Genomic DNA, 17,435 nt, shown 5'->3' on the forward strand with positions numbered 1-17,435 from the left:
GTGACAACTGGGTGAAGTTCAACAAGGCCAAGTGCAAGGTTCTGCAGCTGGGTTAAGGCAATCCCATGAAGGAAAATAAAGGTTGGGAAGAGAAAGGATTGAGGACAGCCCTGAGAAGGACTTGGAGGTGATGGTGAACCAGAAGCTAAAGATGAGCCATTAGTGTGTGCCTGCAGCCCAGAAAGCCAACTGGGTCCTGGGCTGCACCAAAAGCAGAGACAGCAGTGAAGGGAGGTGATTCTCCCCCTCTGCTCTTGTGACACCTCATTTGGCAGTACTGTGTCCAGTTCTGGAGTCTACAACATAAGAAGGACACAGAACTCCTGGAACATGTCCAGAGGAGAAACACTGAAATGCTGAGAGGGCTGGAGCACCCCCCTTATGAAGACAGGCTAAAGAAGTTGGGGTTGTTCAGCTTGGAGTAGAGGAGGCTCCAAGGTGACCTTATAGCAACTTTCCTGCATCTGAAAGGACCCTACAAGAAATCTGGGGTAGAGATTTTTACTTGGGTGTGTAGCAACGGGACAAGGCGAAATGATTTAAGACTTGAAGAGGGGAAATTTAGGTTACATATTAGGAAAAAAAATTTTCCTGTAAGAGTGTTAAGATGCTGGCACAGGTTGCCCAAGGAAGTTGTGGCTGCCCCCTCCCTGGAAGTGTTCAGTGTTAGGCTGGATGGGACCTTAAGCAACCTGGTCTAGTGGGAGGTTTCCCTGCCCATGCAGGGGGTTTGGAACTAGGTGATCTTTAAAGTCCCTTCCAACCAAAACCATTCTATGATTCCATGAATACGTGTCCATGCAGCAGTGGCCCATTAAAAGACTGATGGGTAATAGCAGGTCATGAACTGGATGTGAGTCAGTGTCATGCTGGTGTGAGATACAGACACCTTACTGGGCTGTATTAATAGAAACTAGACCTGGAAGAAACACAAAGCTATCTCTCTGCTCAATTAGAAAGGCCTGTGCCAGAACCATGTGTCCAATTTCTGGCACTCTTCAGGAAAGGCTGGAGGGAGTCTGGCAGAGTGCAATGGGAACAACTAGAGGTGTAGAAAACATGACATACATGGGAAGATTGAAAGGATTATGATTGTTTGTTTAGGGAAGATTAAGGGTAGAATTTATAATATTCTTGAAATAGATGAAGAACTTATGTGAAGAGGAACAGAATTTCTCAATGGACAGGACAAAAAATACCAGGCTTAAATTATGACAAGATTCAGATTAGTCACTAGGCTAGACTTTCTAATAGGGAAGCTATTAAAATAGTGCCTCAGACAGCCAAGACAGACTACAGATCCTCCATCACTGGGAGGGTATGAAGAGAAGGTTAGAGAGAGACTGCCAGCATCTGTTCCTCCTGTGCCTGGATGCTAGATGGCAGCCTGAACTACCTCTGAAGGTTCATACTAGTTCTTTGATTCTAGTAGGGATATGATTTGGTTATCAAGGATGTGCAGACAAACTGCAGACAAACTGCAGAACACTGCCAGTATGGAATGTGCAATGTCCATTACTTTCCAACTCTGTAATGACCCAATAGCAGAGAGCTGCTTTGTTTTGTGCTGCTTCCAGCCCCAGGCCCACATTTCCACCAGTCTCTTTTTGGTCGTGCCCAGTAATAGGACAAGGAACAATGGCTGTAAGCTAAAACATAGGAAGTTCCACCTCAACATGAGGAGAAAATTCTTTACTGTGAGGGTGTCAGAGCAGTGGCACAGGCTGCCCAGGGAGGTTGTGGAGTCTCCTGCTCTGGAGACTTTTAAAACCTGCCTGGATGCATCCCTGTGTGGCCTGCCCTAAGTGTTCCTGCTTTGCCAGGGGGTTGGATTCGATGATCTCTAGAGGTCCCTTCCAACCTCTAACATTCTATGATTCCATGATTCTAAAAGCAGCTTCCATGTCCTTGACCAGCACCTCCCCAGTTTCCAATTCTCAACTACATTAACACTGTACTAATGAGGGAACCAGAAGTATTCTGTGAAAAAAGATTACCAGTACCAAGTAACTACATGCTGTTGACAGCTAGAAGGTGTACTTATCTGCCACGTTTCCCTCCCATGGGTCAGTCATTGCTATCTGACATCCATTCCATCTCACTCATGATTCACTGTTTCTCAACAAGAGATATCAAGCCATTAAGATGATGAATTCAAGAATGCCAGTCTACTGCAAAAATAGATTTATGGTTCTGCTCTCAGACATCAAAATATACCGAGCTGAGAAACACCAAATGACTCAGTAGGAGCTTAGACTGCTATTAAGATACTTCTTGATGATGTTTTCTTGAAATGAAACAGCTATTTCAATTACTTTGCCTTGCTATTCCTAGGAAAATTAATCAGTGCACTAACTATCACTTGAAAATAATCCTACAACATAGATAAGAAATAATGTTTTTTGACAGGGTATTTTCATTGAGCTTTGTTGTAATGGAGTGGACAGAAGGTTAAGCAACATCACTTGGTGCTTAATCTCATGCTTGTCAATGGCCAAAGAACAGCATGACACACACAGACAAAAGAGGCTTTTTGACAGACTGTCTTATCAAAAATGGTGACCTGATTGCATATACTGAATTCTGATTTTTTTAAAAAAGGGACCAGAATAGAGAAGTTGGCTGACAAACAAAACCCAATTTATAGGAAATGCTTTACATCACGCTGTGCTGAGATGCTCCTGCAGCAGCAGAGCAGGCTCATGGGACATACTCATTTTAATTGTTTTTCTGATCCTCTCTACATTTTCTGATCCTCTCTACAGTGCTCCTCTGCTGCTGGGAGGCAAGGCTGAAGGCAGTGCCTTACTGGCTCAGTAACTGTTTTGCAGTCTTTATACAGCCTGTCAGATAGGTGCTAGGCTGATTTTAACACTGTCCAGCTGAATTAACAGATAATCAGGGTCTATTGATTTAATGGAGGAGAGGGGAAAGAACAGGATGGTGCCTATACTTGGGCCCTGCTAGTTGTGGTACACAGGTGTGCTATGAATTACGTGCAAGTCTTATGTTCTAAAAGTGTGTATTAAATGACTGCAGAGAAACTTAAGGCTTTATCTTATCCCTCCATTTCAGTGCTGCAAAGTGCTGAGAAGGTTGTGCTTCTGGTGGCAATCGTTAGCTTCATGCTCTTTTCTTGCTCTCAGAAGAAGCTCGTTCTTCACATTTCTGCTTCTTTAGCCTGGTATCAAAGTAAGATTTATTAAAAGCATCATTATTTAGGTGACATACTAATTTAAAGTATTACATGCATGTAACAGGACGATGTCAGCACTGCAAGTAGTACAGCAATATTCATGAAAATGCCCATGATTTCCTGAAAAATCTGGGTGGGGGAAGCAATGTGGGACCAGTGTAACCAGAAGCAACATCAGCAAAGCCCCCCTAGCCCCTCCAGATAAAAGAAGCCCCTGGGGAGCACCATGGCCAAGGTGGGCAAACAGGATGGGCACAGCAGGAAGGGCATGACATGGCAGTGTGCATGGCAATTCATGACAAAGCTCACACAGGATGGGTGTTGAAGCTCTGTCAGCTTGACCAGGGGGCAATGGTACCCACACAGCAGAAAGTCATGGCCTCTCTAAACCCAGCATCTATCAGGTTGATGACACAGCTTCCCAGATGGAGCTCTGGTGGGAACACACTGTGCCCCAGGTGTCAGGCTGTGCTCTGCTCTCAAGCCATGATGGATGGCAGTGGTCCCACAGCACACCTGTGGGAATGTGTCCACATAGAGGACCTCCTGCACTTAGTAATGAGGCTCCACAGGGAGGTGAGTAGGTTGAGGAGTACTGAGGAGTCATAGAGAGATACACTACTGGAAATACACCCCACCTTCTTTGGGAGAAGGCAGACAGGACACACGACAAGGAGGATTCTCTACCCTCTATGTGTCTGACTGAAAACATTGACTAAATGGACAAGAGGCAATTACAACAAGTTCCTGTACAGTGCAGAAGATAGTCTCTTCTGTGATTCCTCTACCCTCCCAGGTGCCCTGGCATAACAGGTATCAGGCTCTGCAAGTGGTGCTGAACAGTGCAAGGATGATGGTTCATGTAGCTTGGAAGTGTCACTGAGGATAATTTGGTCTATGCCCTGCATCAAAACTTCTTCCATAAACAAAAAAAGATGTGTTATTGTCATAGAAGGCTCCTTGTGAAAGGAACAGAAGGAGACAGAAAGGAGCAGACAGGAGCCACTTCTTAGAGAAGTTGGTTGCCTCCCTGTGGCCTGTGTTAAGGAAATGGAGAGAAATCTTCTTACCCCAGGACAACCCTCAGGTTATTATCCATTATTGATTTGTCAGGTACACAGCAATGAAATATCAATCAGAAGTCAAAGGGCAATCAAGAGAGACTTCAGTGCCTTGGGACAACTGGTTAAGGAATCAGGAGCACAGCTATTGTTCTCTGTCCTGCCAGCTGCAGAGAATGATGAAGGAAGAATAAGAAGGGCCAGAAGATCAATACCTGGCTCCAAGCCTGGTGTCACTGCCAGAATTTTGGGGATTTTGATCCTGGATCCATTTACATGACCCAGGCCTTCTGGCCTTCTGGAAAAAAATGGGGTGCACCTGTCTTAAAGGGGGAACAGATTTTAGCACAAGACTTAGCAGGACTCAGCAGTTGAGCTTTAAACTAGATTTGAAGGGGGAAAGGGACAGGACCAGGCTCACTAGAGAGAAGCCCTGGGGCAGAGGGGAACACCAGTGTTTGTAGGACAGTGTGGTAGGGAGGTCCTTTGGTCTGCCACATCAGTGGAGGTAAGGGATGGAGATCCATCTAGGAGCAAAGACACAAAGGATACTGATGGGCTAGAAACCACAGAAGTGGCTGAGAATGTTCACATGAGAATTAGAGCTTGTGTGGTGGGATCAGTAGCCCACCATCTATACCAGTGCATGCAGGATGGACAACAAACAGGAGCTGGAAACCACTGTGCAGGGGGAAACTGTGATATAGCTGCCACCACAGAAACATGGTGGGATGACTCACAAAACTGGAGTGCTGCAATAGATGGCTATAAACCCTTCAAAAGAAGTAGGCAAGGCAGGAGTGGCAGTCAAGTAGCCCTGTATGTTAGGGAGTATTTTGATTGCCCAGAGCTCAATGACGGTGACAGTATGGTTGAGTGTTTATGGGAAAAAATCAGAAGGAAGACCAACAAGGCAGATATGGTGAGACTCTGTTATAGACCACACAACCAGGGTGAAGACGCTGACAAAATATACTAAAAGAAGCTGGGAGAAGCCTCACAATTGCTTGCCCTTGTTCTCATGGGGGACTTCAACTTATCAGATGTCTGCTGGGAATACAATACAGTGGAGAGGAAAGAGTCTAGGAGGTCCCTGGAGTGTGTGGAAAAAAACTTCCTGACACAGCTGGTGAGAAGGCCAACCAGGAAAGGCATCTGCCAGATCTGCTGTGGGTGATGTGATGGTTGAAGGCTGTCTTGGGCACAGTCATCATGAAATTATAGTTTTTGATACTCAGAGAGGTGAGGAGGGGGTTCAGTAGAACTGCTGAACTGCTCTGGCCTGTTTAAGAGATTCACTGACAGATTCCCTTGGGAATTCTGAAGGCAAAGGAGTCCAAGAAGGCTGGAAATTCTTCAAGAATGAAATCTTAAAAGGTGCAGGAGCAAGCCCGTCCCCATGTTCCAAAAGATGAGCTAGTGGTGAAGACAAGCAGTTTAGCTGAACAGAGAACTTTGTCTGGAACTCAGGAAAAAAAGGAGAGTTTATGACCTGTGGAAGAAGGGGCAGGAAACCCAGGACAACTACAAGGATTGGTGTGAGGCTATGCAGGCAGAAAATTAGATGGACCAAAGCCCAGTTAGAACTTATTCTGGCTACCGCTGTAGAAGACAACAAACTTAAAAGATGTGTAGATGTGATGCTTAGGGACATGGTTTAGTGGTGGACTTGGCAGTGCTGGGTTTATGATTGGACTAGATGATCTTGAAGGTCTTTTCCAACCTAAATGATTCTGTGATTCTATATTTCCTTCCAGACATCAAGTAGTTATCTCAGTTATGCCTAAAAGAAAGAAAATATGGAATATGTGACTTAATGCTGTGCTCTGAATTTGCAAGAGCTGAATGTAACGACAGCTATTTCTGTAAGTGTATGAGCCAATGTAAAGAGAATACATTGACAGAAAAGTGACAAACAAAAACCAAACAGACAGAAATAGTAATTTTCCTCCATAAAATGTCATTTACTCCTCTGCCCACTCCCTTACTTGTTTTCTCCCTATCTCTACTCCTGTGTTGAACATCTATCTTCTTCTAAATTGAGTAAATCATCCATCTCATGCACATCAGTGTGTCAGAGAATGTGATTTTAGTTTTAAATCTCCACTGCTCCAGGGTCTACATTATTTCATGCCTTTCCTACTTCATCTTTTAAATCTGATACCTCTCTGCAGCCTTTCATTTTTGTATTTTGCCTGTATTTTATTATTTTCCTTGTTTGGGGTTTTTGAGTTTGTGTGTGGGGGGGTTTTGTTTTGGTTTTTTCTTACTGTCTCCTTTTTTCTCCTCTCTATTCCACCTCTGTCAAATGTGGGTTTTTTCCCATGCCTCCCTGTTTCTCTTCCTTCACATACTCCATCATTTATGCATGTTCTACACACACACTCTTTTCTTCTGTGTCATTCAGTGCTACTCACTACATCACCTTCAGAGTTAACCGTGGCTCTTGGTCCTTTGCAAGAACCGTGCCATAAAAAATCACTATTTGCCACCGTCATGAAGGAAAATATAAATGTCAAAAATAACTGTCTGTAGAAAAAGTGGTATTATAATTATTATCTTTGACATATGTATAAAATGCACCATACCAAAATCTGAAAAAAAAAAGAAAAAAAAAAAAAGAGGCAACAGATTGGAGAAAATTCTTGCAATGTGCCACCCAACTGACAACAAATAACTAATGCTGCAAAGAACAGCAGCTTCCACCCAAGCCCCCTCTCTCTGCTGTGATAACTCCAGATGCTTCCAGAGATCCAGTCACCAGATAAACTCCACAGGTCCCAAGAACTGCTCAGCACCTTTACCACAAAAAATCCCTGTGTTCTGATTCATGTTTTTTGTTCCTCCTCACATCTCACCTTCAAGCCAGAAAGGCCCCAGAGGCAGCATCCTGTGCTCTGCAGAGGACAAAGACACCTTGGATTCAACACCTCAGATTCTAGCAGGCAAAGTAGTGGTTCTGACAAAGTACAAAGGGTAACTTAGAAGTTCTCCATGGTGATGAAGAGGAATATGACTCAACTGTCAAATGAGAGTTAACTTCTAGTCTGTGAAATTTAAAGGAGTTAGAAGAAGTATGGAAAAGTAGTGACCTATTTTGGATATGATGCCCCTGGAAAAATGTGCTTATTTTTCTTACTAAAAACAGGTATTATAGCTTCAGTATTACAATCCGGATTGCTTTTCCAGCAGAAAGATGCTGCTGCATAGGCAAACACTGTTCTGACAGCAAAATGCAGAACAGAGATATGACACTGCTAAAAAGTGTCTTTTTAGAAAATGATGGCAGATTAATACCACTCTTCAGTTATAAGCTGTTGAAATCCACGTTTCTGCAACAGAATATATAATGTATGTAGCTAAACTGGTGTCAATCAAATCTCCAATCCTGGTAGGATCCACACCAAGACCTCTGCTCTTTACTGGCTTTTTAAAAATACACTTGAAATTCAACATTTTCAACTTCCAATTTTCTGCTTTATCTCTAGAACTGTATATCCAGCATCACTGTGTTGAACTGAATCCAGGTGGCTATTATTAAGGTTTCCCCAACTCAGAATTTGAAGGATGTATAAAATAAAAAAGATTTGTGTTACCTTGCTGAAGAGAAACATATATTCTGAAATGTAGACCCAAGGTATTGTAGAATTCTTTCTTTAAAAAACCCAGATGTAAATGATTCCCTTTATTTCACTATTTAAAAATTCCCATTTTCAACTCCTGGTTTAAATTCATCAATTTAAGCAAATTAATGCAAAATCTAGCCCCCCTGTGTGGTTTGGGAAACCATTGCTAGAAAAATGTACATTTAAAAGAAGTAGGCTAGGATCAAAAGCTTTTTATCTTGACTGGTATTTCATTTTAATCTCAGTGGCAAACCCCTCCAACATCCTGGCTGTGTAGTGGCCTGTGTAAAATGAAATCATGAAAGCTGAGTAGAGCTCCAGCTTGCACAACATTTGATATTTCAAGCACCATGTTTCAGATAAACTGACAAATTCTTCTATGCAGAGAAAAGGACTTTAACGGGCACAGAGAAGGAACAAAATCTCACCTCAAAGGACAACCCTTCCCTTTACGGTATAGGTGAGATTAAAAGCCTGATATGGGTACTCTGCACTACAGCACTCAGAGATGCATCTCTTCTGTGGGCATCCCACAGATCTCCCTTTTTAAGAGCAATCCATCTCATGTCTTTCGTAAACACTATCTTTAGCACGAATATATATAGATTCCAGTTTAAAGAGTCCCAAATGGACATGTTCTATGCAGGATTCAGGAAGCTCTTTCTTCTGACACTTTCTGATTTTTTTTTCTAGAAGACTGAAAAGACCCAAAAATCAAAACAGAAAATGTGGAACAAAGTAACGCACAATAGTCTTTAAACACCATCTGGAGAGAACACTCTGAGGAACAAGCAGTATCATCCAGAGTTGTCTGAGGATTTGAGAGAAAACAATGTTCATTCATTTATATCTTTGCTCCCAGAATATATCGAAATACACTGGCTAAACCTGTCAGGTCTCATGTACTGCACATCAATCTCTTCCACTGCCTTTAAAAGCCAGTCCTGCCTCACACTTCCCTTGCTGTGGTACCCAGATCCCAGACATTAAACAGCAGTGCTATCTCTGCTTTCCACCTACCAGGTGAAGTCGGTCAGCTTGACTTCTTGTGAAGTCCAAGAGAAAAAATGCTCTGGTGATAGACAGCATCCAGAGTAATTATGACTTTCACCAGGGCCCTACACTCAGTGGTGTCCTGCCAAAAAAACTATTACCCTCTCTGGTCATCCCTTAACAGAATAGAATCAGAATTATGCCCTCCCTGTGATGGGACAAGAGCCTCAGAAACACACATGAAATAATGACATCACATTTGTTGGAAAAGGAAATTGAGATGCTCCTTTGCCACAGAGATGTAATGGCATGAAAGAGCCTTAGGTCTCTGTGGGCTCTCAAGACTCAGCCCAGTGCTCAGCTCCAGAAAGAACCAATTTGGCCATGCTGGTGGCAGAGTGTGCTGGTCCAGCTTTGTCCTTTGCAGCTGCAGGCAAGGGTCTCTTATGGTGTCCCAATGTCTTTCAAAGCTGCAGTCTCAAATGAAAGCACAGCATCAGGCAGCCAGGCAAAATGCTGCCTTGCATCCCACTTGGTGCACTGCTATTACCCCAACGCTGTCTTTTCTGCTGTGACCCAGAGCTAGAGGAAGTCAGTCAAGTCAGCTCAGACAGTTATTAAAGAAAACCTGAGCAGTGCTAAGAGGCTGTAACATCTTAACAGATGGTGATGAAAGAAGGCACTTGAACCTGTGTACCTTTTCCTCCCTCACCTAACAATTACATTGCCAGAAGGAAGTGCAACCACTGAGACATACCATGCTCTATCAACCACAAAATGGGACAGAATCATCACTGAGGAAAAAATGAGAGGATAAAACACCACCCAAATAGATGACTGGCAACCAACATGTTAATGTTATCTTACTACTGTGAGTGAAGAGAATGAAAAGCAGAATTGACAGGTTTGCCCAAGAACACATAATGAACCAACACTGTAAGCATCAGAAAAAGAGATACCTGAAGAAGACAGAAAAGAAACAAAATTTCTCCCAAACAGTGAAAACATGGCAATTAACTGCACACACCTTGTTTCTATGTGCCTTATACAGACGACACATTGTTTCTGCCAAAATAATATTTACCTATCTCTGCCAGGAAAGCGCTGACTACAGTGTCATGAAACCTAAAGAAAGGATGAAAAGAAAAACCATCTTTCCTAATGCAAAGTGCATCATGAAAGCCAGACCCTTTTAAGCCTTGACGGTTAAATTAATCCTTACTCATGCAAAAAATCCCAAGTAATTCATGTGGGGAAAATGCTGTATTAGCCTAAAACTCTGAAAATCAGCTGAATATAAATGACTTCTTCACATGAGGTCAATGTTATTCAACAGACTGGATCCTTCAGGACAGTCCATTAACTTTCTGAAGAACATGTGAAGCTTTAAAACACTGAGACGCCTTAGCAAGAAACAAGCATCAGAGCACAGCAGCTGAGCTAAATTGGTGTTTGCTAAAATAAAACAGTCTCCTTCCTTCCCTGCCCGGAAAAAACCCCAAAAACCAAACTCACAACACAAATGGTAATTTTTTTTTCAAAAAGCTGCTGTTGAAGGGCATGCAGTTCTTGTATATAGGTCATCATTTGACTTCTTCAGAGGAAAAAAACAACATATGGGCAGCAGCAGCTATATTTCAATGTAAGGAATGGATTTGATTTTGTGCTAGAAATGTTTGCACAGTGTCCTCAAAAAAAAAAAAAAAAAAAAAAAAGAACGTGGAAACAAGAAAACATGCTGCAATGAGCCATGTGAGACTGCACAATCAAATTACAGGAGGTAGCATTTTCCAGTGGTTCGAATCACAAGACATTGCTTCTATTCTGGGATGTACCTGGCTTACTGTTTGACCTTGGGTAATAAATGACATGCACTCTCTTTGGGCATCTTTTTTTTTTTTCATTTGTAAAAAGATGCAGGGTCTGGTCTGGCAATGTACTAATTAAAATACTTATGTGTTAGAATGGGAAAATTTATCAAAGGACTCAAATTTTGCTCTAGCATGAATACACACAGACTAGATATCTTTATACATTTCCTCATTTAAAGAATGAAATATTTTAATTAAAAGTTTTAATTTTTTGTTAAAATTTAAAAAAAATTAAATTCATACTTAATGGTTCAGATTAGTTTGGTCTATTTATTGCACTATACATTTAAAATTACAATGTGGTGACAGAATAAACAATACCATGGAAGGATGTTAGCTGCTGTTTAAAGCCTCAGCAAGGGGACCCAAAAAACACCACACAAAAAACCCCAGGGCAAAATATAGCCCTCTGTGATTGTACTTAACCCACTCGCTAACTGGATTCCAAATAAGTGCATACCTGTGCTCATCTGTGGGGATGTTTAACCCTTTACAACTGCACAAACTATAATTTTTCAGCAAGCAAGCAGAGAGAGGAGTTCACCTCCTCTGAACTGCCTGTGAGAGGTCACTGAACCTGTTCTCCAAACTGTCCAGCAATTGCTCTCAAGGACGCAAGACAACCAAGATGAAGGAATTAAATGAGGCAGTAGAGTCCAGGGTGCTACCTCATTCAGCTGCTTTGTTGTGACACCATCAGAAGCACTGAAATGGGCACTAGACACACTCCCCCAGTGCAAACTGAACTAACAGGGATGGTTGACATCTCCGTGAGAAACCATTGCCTCAGGCTGGCACGGCTGCACACTGCATGCAGGATTGCAGTGCATGTACAAAAACTTTTGCCTCATAGAAAATGCAGTCAGAACAAAGTTTGGATTTCTCATAGTTACAAAGCACGTGGCAACTTTTATGGTTATGATTCTCAAGATAATCCTGCACAAAGAAACAGTCAGAATGTACAGTGTGCTGCTTTAACTATTTAGTGCTGTAAGGATTTTTGTTCAAGACAATCAGAACATTCAACTGCCTTAACATTCTTCTTGCCTTCTCTGGATACCCTGGAGTCTCCTGAGTCCTCCATTAAATGAATTTCATTGGACTCTGATTGTAGTAGCTGGTATTGGATGGGGCAGAGTCACTTGTTTTTACATCATTTATTTACTTGGAACAGTTGCTTCGTCTCCCAGGAGCAAAGAAAGCCAGAAGCATATGAACTTGCAAAACAGTGATTAAAGGAGGAAACACAGATTGGACTTGACAAGAGGACAGAAGCAAAATCTAACAAATGCCTTCTCACATGATACATTGGCCACTTAGTGACAAACACCACAGCAGACAGAATCAGTTGCAATACTTACTATTGTCTAATCAGTGGAAGCTCTACATTTCAGCCCTGACAATGACAGGATCCTAGGATGAAGTCCCAAGTATTGAAACCAACAACACAAACAGCACATGTCATGCTTCCAGAGAAAAGGGGGGAAAAAAAGGACAAAAAATCCCAACAACAACAAAAGCCACAAAACACCACCAGCTATCAGGAAAAACACCAAAATTCATGGCCAAATTTCCAAAAGACTACCAACTTCTGTATGCCGGGCTCATTAAAGCAAGTCTCTCTGAAAATCTGGTTCCTTGCTTGCAAATTCCAGCGCAGCACCACTTATTTATACAAGGTTCCTTACCCTGTTTCACCCAACAGTATTCTTTTTCCTACCCACTTCATTCATTTTACGGAAATGTTATTGAGCATCCCGGGGGTACCTCTGCTACCGGACAACCAACAGCTGATGCATTCGGCATGCCCGGGGTGCAGCGCCCCGTTCCCAGGGCCCTGCACCCCGCACGCCCCGAGATTCCCGCTCCCTCTTCCAAAAGACGCATCCTTTATTTTAAGGGAGGAGCGCTGCGGAGAAACAGCTACCGGACAATGCCCCCCCTCGCCCCCGGGGCTCACGCTGAAGCATGCCCTCAAAGTGCAAGCTGGAAAAGGCGGTATTTTTTCCCTTTTTGCGGCAACTCTCCGCACCGGTGCACTCTCCCCGGCCGCGGACCAGAGGCGAGGCACTGCCCTGCCTCGGCGGCAGCAGGGGTGGGACACCGGGATGCCGCCAAACCTCCCGGAGGACGAGTCGACGGCCCCGACGGCGCTGCCGGTCCCTCGGGAGTGACCCACCGCCCCTCGCCCCTCCGTCCCCGCTCTTACCTCCATGCCCAGCCGCTGCTTCAGCACCAGGGCGGCGCACAAATAGCCGGCGCGGCCGACGAAGAGCTCGTCGGAGCCGCACTCGAGGAAGGAGAGCGGGGCGCAGACCTCACTCAGCTCCCGGAACTTGCCCAGCGGGCGGGTGTAGTCAGGCAGCCCCAGGGCACGGTAGACCAGAGCTGCCACCGCGTAGACCCCAGCGCCTCCCAGCAAGAAGGCGGCGCGGGTGTCGGCGTCGGCCTCCCCGCCGCCCTCCTGGTACCGCAAGCAGGCGTCCACGACGCGGCGGGCGGCCCGCAGGTAGGCCTCCCGCGACGGCGCGAAGAGCGGGCACTGCGAGACATGGTACAGCATATAGGCCACGCCGGCCACCCCGCCATACAGCCCGCCCGGGCATCCGCGGGGGCCGCCCAGGGGCGGCAGCTCCCGCAGGATGCGCTCGATGGTGGCGGTCACCAGCGGCACCGCCGCCTCCTTGTCCGGCGCAGCCGCTGGGCTGCCCGGGTAGTCATCGAAGCGATTGGCGAAGCAGCGCTGGCTCTCCATGCCCCCGCCGGCGCGGAGCTCTGCGCAGCAGGGAGCGGGCGGGAGGCAGCGAGCAGGGAGCTGCCGGGGGAGGGGGCGGGCGGGAGGAGGGATCGCGGGGGAGGCGGGAAGCGGCGGGAGGGGCTGGAAGGGGGCGCCCCCGCAGAGGCGGCGGAGGGGTTCCCGGGAGGGGCGGGGGGCGAGGCGGTTGCTGCCGAACCGCCGAGAGCAGAGGTGGGGGGAGAGACCGGACTGTCCCCCCCGGCAGTGTTGGGGTCGGGTCTGCTACAGGGCGGCCGCTGCCGCCCCCAGACTCGGGGAGGAGCGGCCGCCTCTGCCGCTGTCCCCCCTCAGCGCCCCTCGGCGCGGGGTCCGCAGGGCGACGACCCAGCTGCGCATCCTAAGCGGCAGCCGGACTGTCGAAAAAAGGTCTGTGACCGACCCGTATTTTCAGAGCGCTGAGGCGTACCATGGAGGAGGCCGGCTCCGTTCGGGTGCTCAGCTCGTCCTGCTGGGTGCCTCATCCTCCCCTCCGAGGCTCAGCTGTGCCTTCGCTTGAACCCCCCGCAGATCCCCGTGGAAAAGGGGTTTACTGGGTTTTTCATCCTCTCCCGCCCCGCTGCTGTCGGAATATTTCACTCCGGGATGAGTGCCCGGCCTGCAGGAGATATCCAGCGGGAAGGGTGGGCAAAAGGCAGCCCAGTGATTATTCCTGGCTGTGGAACAGCCCCTCGGGGGCTGCTGCCGCCAGAGCCGAAGAACGTAGCCAAACCCAAAGGAGGGCAGCCTGAGGACCGGTTTACACGGAAAGCTAAGCAAGTCCCCAGCAGAGCATCGATGGCACAAAGCCATCTTTGGTCCCTTTCCTTCATCCACGAGCCAAGCCAGAGCTTACGAGAAACTGAAAATTTAGGCCACTGAATAGGTTCCTAGTTAAAAGAAAGGGGGAGAAAAAAGACAGAAAATCTTGAAGCAGGTATTAAGAGCAACTCTTACATGATACAAATACACAGTCATCACATCTTCACCTGGCAATGTGGACTTGCGCAACAGAAGTGAATTTATCATGAAGATTCCATGACTAATGGTCACCTGGTGGTCTCTGGTACTTTTGTTACAAGACATGCAGCCTCTGTTGAGCTGACCTCCTCATCAATTCTGGTGGAAGAAGCAGCTTACTGGAGGTTTCAGCTGGTTGCCAGCAGCTGGAACAGCAGCAGCAAGGGCCAAAGGTCTTTTGAGTGCTGAAAGACCTTCCTAGAGTTATGGCTGCCTTCCCTCTGCTCTGTGCTGGCTGCTTGTTTCAGCCTGCTTGCCTCTGCATCCAAGTACCTTCGACTTTGTTCAGCTCCTCATTTGCACTTCCACACTCACTTCTTGCAATTTACCTATCCCTTTTTCCCCCTTCCTTTTTTTTTTGGTTTTATGAGCTGCTCCAAGACCTTTGCTTCCACCCTATGATTATGGCTTCTGTGCTTTTCTTCATTGTATTTTTGCCATGTGTATGTACGTTCCAGGTATCACCTACTAGTCTATGCTTCTACACATTCTTTAAAGCCCCATTTTTTTCTTGCTTATTCACAGCTGGACCATATGTGGTTTCTACAGTGCAGATCTTGGTCATCTAGAGCATTGCAAATGTGAAAACACCCAACCAGTGGGTATGAAATCTAATTCATATATTATTTTCTGTCATAAACTGGCTTCTGTTTGCCTGTTGATAGGATTTTCCAGCATAATTACTTGGTTTATATATCCTAAGCATATATCCTAAGTGCTCTTTTAAGTGAAAATTTGGGAGTTTTATTTTTATTTATGACATCATTTATTCCACATTTCGGGGATGCTTACTTTGTCTTTTCAATCTCTTTTTTTTTTTTTTCTTTTCAAATCAAAAGGGATGGTATTTTCCTACAATTTTTTGGGGTGGAAGGTGTCTCAGATACTGTTTTCCCATTGATGTGAAAGAATCCTCTCACTGGAGGTGCTTATCTCTCTCCACTAAAAGTGAGCAAGTGAGCAATCTTGTCATAGATGCCACCTTTTGAAAACTTTAACAAGGGGAAATGACTCTCTGCCAGTTTCATCAGCAAAGGATTTAAGAAAAATACAGACTATATATGAAAATCTGTTGGTTTAGCAACATTTTCTTTTATAAAAGTGTTAAATAAGACTGCTACAATATTTTGCAAAAAGAAGTCAGTGCTAAAAAGAAAAATCTGCCATGCTCTGGAGTGTAATTTGACAAAGTGAAGAGTGCTTAGCCAGTGTAGGGTTAGCAAATGTCATACAGCAACCAAGCAAGAAATCAGGATGACAGTTTCTGTGGGGCTTCTTTTTTATGAGTATTAAAACACCAAAGTCAATAGGAGAACTAAATTAAAATGTAAAAAAAAAAATAAATCTTAAACTAGTGTTTTCGTGTACAAAAGTTTTATGCTTTTAGATAGGATGTCTATCTTCTGTGTCCTTCTCACTCAGCCAAGCATAGCTGCAGTACTGATGCAAATGGAAGAGGAGTGATTCTCAGATGTAGATCATGTGCCTCTCATCAGATCATCCTTTGAGGTTTGCCTTCCTCTTGGTTCCCAGAGTAAATGTGTAACTTCTCCCCCCCCTTCTCCACTGCTGCAGCTCCCAGGGCACTTTGTGCCTCCTCTTTGGCTGTGTTAAGATGATGCAGGAAGACAAGGAAAAGGAAATAAATTATGGATTGCACAAGGAAAGGATATAATACTGGAGAGGTGGGTAGACGTAATGATAGAGGAGGGAGCTGAAACCCCAAAGCTGTTTCTGCTGTTCTACTAAGTCCATCATTACAGAACACATTCTCCATGTGAGAGATGAAGATATCAATGCAATGAGAAGATATCAGTGCAATTTACATTGCATATTGATAAAATGTAATATGGAATAATTCAGGTTGGGAGAGACCTTAGGAGGTGACCTCGTCCAATTTGTGCTCGAAGTAGGGCTAACTACTTTCTGGTGGGCTTGCTCATGTATGTTTGTTCACTTCTACTTGTTTATTTATGCATTCCTTCAGAGAATCCATGACTTCTGATGTTTCTAACATAGCACAGTAGTCTGCCCTCAGTTGGGACTGGAAGCATTTCCTAACAAATGTTCTACATGTCAGTCTAGCATTTGTCTGGAATGCTTTTTACAGATGTAAAAACTTAGTGTACTACAGGGGTTTTGAAGACTCACATGACTGCCAGTTTAGTTCTTGCCCACTATTCCACATCTCTCCTGAGATGAAGGTGAAATGCTGTTGTCCCAGGAACATTATTATGGCATGGACACATTAGCAGGGTTGTGCTAGAGGGTCTTCAGGCTGGTTTAAGCACGCTGGTTGTTAAATTCAAAATTCTACCTTTTAAAATCAGCTATCTGATGAATCAGCCTGGGTGCCCTTCTACTTTCTCTGTGATGGGTTCTTGAAGAGGAAATTATCACTGTGCACTGCGGAGTCTTTGCTAGTAGCTAAAATGTGAAGGAGGAGCCTGGCAAGGAGACATGCATCAGAGGCAACCCCAAGGATTTCATAGCATTGTATTGCCATAGCCACATTGCCCCATCAGCCTCTGACTGCTCAGTATATTCTGATTTCATACCATAAGGTTGTTTTTTTTTTAATTTATTGAGTTAGGCTATCCTGTTCTGTATGAACTCCACTTAAAAAGTGGATTTCTTACCATAAGGTTTGTTTTTTTTTAGTTTATTGAGTTAGGCTATCCTGTTCTGTATGAGCTCCACTTAAAAAGCTGCACAAAAGCTTTTGTGTTTTTTGTTCCATGACAATCAATTGATGGTGATACGAGGACCTGTTTTGAAAATGAAGTGTTTCTTGGCATTGCACAGGGGAGTCTCTTTTCCTAAGTTGACCTTTTGTTCTCTTACTTGTGCACAGTTGATAAGACAAGCATGATTTCTGCATGACAGAAGTAATAC

General features: G+C 44.7%; 1 protein-coding gene across 1 annotated transcript in view; it reads right to left on the reverse strand.

Annotated features, from left to right (window-relative positions):
- The window catches only part of LANCL3 (LanC like 3), a 37,706-nt gene extending 24,204 nt beyond the window's left edge, over positions 1-13,502 (reverse strand). The window contains exon 1 of the mRNA XM_030464920.1: positions 12,957-13,502. Within this exon, the coding sequence (XP_030320780.1) occupies positions 12,957-13,502 (546 nt within the window). The remainder of the gene's footprint in view (positions 1-12,956) is intronic.
- Positions 13,503-17,435: the final 3,933 nt, after the last annotated feature.

Source organism: Calypte anna, chromosome 1 (assembly GCF_003957555.1).
Source record: "Calypte anna isolate BGI_N300 chromosome 1, bCalAnn1_v1.p, whole genome shotgun sequence".
Taxonomy (NCBI): domain Eukaryota; kingdom Metazoa; phylum Chordata; class Aves; order Apodiformes; family Trochilidae; genus Calypte; species Calypte anna.